The sequence below is a fragment of the Entamoeba nuttalli genome (assembly GCF_000257125.1).
Source record: "Entamoeba nuttalli P19 unplaced genomic scaffold asmbl_4741, whole genome shotgun sequence".
Taxonomy (NCBI): Eukaryota; Evosea; order Mastigamoebida; family Endamoebidae; genus Entamoeba; species Entamoeba nuttalli.
Genome location: NW_008577012.1, coordinates 1238 through 3677, shown reverse-complemented (window position 1 = coordinate 3677; position 2440 = coordinate 1238). Strand labels below are relative to the sequence as shown.

The following is a 2440-nucleotide window of genomic DNA, read 5'->3' as shown; positions in this document are numbered from 1 at the left end:
TTCCAATCATCAATATAAAAATAATCCAAATACTTCCAATAATAATTAACAACGATATTTCAATGTATTATTAAACTGGACGTTTTTGTTTATTTTATTGAGAAATGAAGATTAATTGAATTATTTGATAAGAAAGAAATTTTAAAGAGAACAGAAAGAATAGAAACAAAGAAGAATAAAAAGAATGAGTTACAAAAATAGTGAAACACAAATTTATTATGTCAATTTATGTTTATTCACAAAATTTTAAAACTATTTTGTAGTGAAAGGAGAAGGTCTAGAAGTATCCCAACATTTAATAAATTCACGTTTTGATTGAGTAATTTTTTTGTCTTCAGTTATTCTTTTGAAGAATTTTTTATGACGATGATAGTCTTCTATTGCAGTTGGCATTTCATTTTTGAATATTTCTAATTTATTATCAATTGCTGTTAACATTGTTTTTCCAGTTATGTCTGGGATTTCAAAAGATTTCATTGAGGGAAGTACAAAACTGCCAAGAATTTCTTTCTGAATAAAGTTCATTAAGAATCCTTCAATTTTGTCTTTAATTTTTTCAGGCATATTTTGAGTTTTAAAAGTAGGTATTTCAATGTCAAGATTTACAACAGGTTCAGTTACAAAAGCAAACCAAATAATGTTTGTAGGAAGGTCTTGAAACATTAGTCGAATCATTGAATCAAGACTATTTAATTTTACTTCTGCATTTAAAGTAATTGTTCCAAAGAAAACATGAACTTTTATTTCGAATTTCATTTTAAATCCATTTAAATAATGAATAACTGCTTCAAGAAATGTTTTATTTGGAGAATTTAATCTACGAATAGATGGATCGTTAAAGATTGGTAATGAAGGTCCCATTTGAAATTCAGTACAATTAACTGCCTCAACAAATGAGGGGAGTGAAGATTTTTCGATTTTGTTTTGGATAATTGTTTTTATTAAAGAAAGGAAGGAATTGTTATCATAGAAGGTAAAGAAAATACGATGAACAAGATAATTTATTCCATAAAACCATTGTAATGATTCTGTTGCGTTAAGATTATCTAGTCGTGTTAATAAATTAGTAAAATGTTCTTTAAATTGTAAAGAACGGCGTGCTTTTTCAAAGTCAGTTGGAACATTTGGAAAAATTCCAGAATTAAGTTTAATGAGTTTGGAAGGGTAGTACATTGATATTTGTTGAAGTAAAGAAAGATAGAAATGTTCAAGGATAATACCTGAGTTAAAATGAATTTGAATAGAGTTGGTGTTTGGGAGAATGGATTTATTAGAACATAAAGTTAAACGGTCATTTGGAAGATAACGAAGAATAGTACCAGGGATAAGTAATGTATTTAAATCATTAAAAAGTATCTGATATTCTTCTTCTTCAATTCTTAAAATAATTGATTTATTATTGGTTGTTATTACTGCCTTAGTTGGTAAAAGTGAAGGATTATTAAAATATATCAGACAGTCAAATGATGATGGTATGACAAAGTTAGTTCTACATTTTGAATGAGGTGTATTTGGGTTATCAAATACTGTTCTTGCTAATTTTAATTTATTAACTTTTTGGATATTATATTTTTGAATCAACTTAAGAAAGGTTTGAGAATATAAAATTAATATAATAAGGAATATGGGACTAAGCCCAATAAAGAATCCCAACAGTGCAATACCAATCATAAATTCTATGTCTTTTTGAGTTTTATTTTTTTTTTCTCTTTTTTTAAGTAAAAATGACATTTCGTTATTTTGTTTTAAATATTAATTCATATTAAAAAAAAGAAGTCAATTCAATAACTTCAAATGACCAGTAATTTTGTTAATTTTACTAACGGTGTCTGGACCAATACCTAAAACAGTGATTGTATTAGGAGCAATTTGTGTTCTACCAAGATCAGTTATCAATCCATTAACAATACCCTCTTGATTTGCTTGTTTCTCCAATTCTAATCTATACTGTGTTAGTCTATATTATAAATTAATGAAATACACAAACAATTGTTCTAATGAATCAACTCTTAATGCAACTTTAGTTTGGTCATGCTCATGCCAATATTTTAAAACATCTGGCTGAGTTTGTAATGATTTAAGAACACACTCAACCACAGCATGACCACATTGTGCAGCAATTTTACCTTTACCCATTTTTAAATCATTTCTAACACAAAAAACCATTTTATATTCTTCTAGTTGTGTTGTTGTTGTTTCTTCTTGAGAAAGTGGTTCTTGTTGTGTTTCACTCATGACAAGATTGAATAATTTATTTCTGTCAAACTTCAAAATCTTTTATTTTACCATAAAAAAATTATCAGATTTACTAAATATATTTCATTGGTACATTCAATATTCTTTTCAAATTAATCTAAAATAAATTTATGTATATTATTTTTAATATCATCAAATTATACTATTGATAGAATTTAGTATATTGTTAAAGTTAATTGGTTCT

General features: G+C 26.1%; 2 protein-coding genes across 2 annotated transcripts; both read right to left on the bottom strand.

Annotated features, from left to right (window-relative positions):
* Nucleotides 1-252: 252 nt before the first annotated feature.
* ENU1_111820 (hypothetical protein) lies at nt 253-1671 on the bottom strand (the record flags this gene model as incomplete). The annotated part of the gene is made up of 1 exon (XM_008859572.1): nt 253-1671. One exon carries the CDS (start codon nt 1669-1671, stop codon nt 253-255), a length of 1419 nt encoding a protein of 472 aa, XP_008857794.1.
* A 291-nt stretch (nt 1672-1962) lies between these two features.
* On the bottom strand, nt 1963-2235 carry ENU1_111810 (Aminoacyl-tRNA hydrolase; the record flags this gene model as incomplete). Its single annotated transcript, XM_008859571.1, has 1 exon — nt 1963-2235. One exon carries the CDS (start codon nt 2233-2235, stop codon nt 1963-1965), a length of 273 nt encoding a protein of 90 aa, XP_008857793.1.
* Nucleotides 2236-2440: the final 205 nt, after the last annotated feature.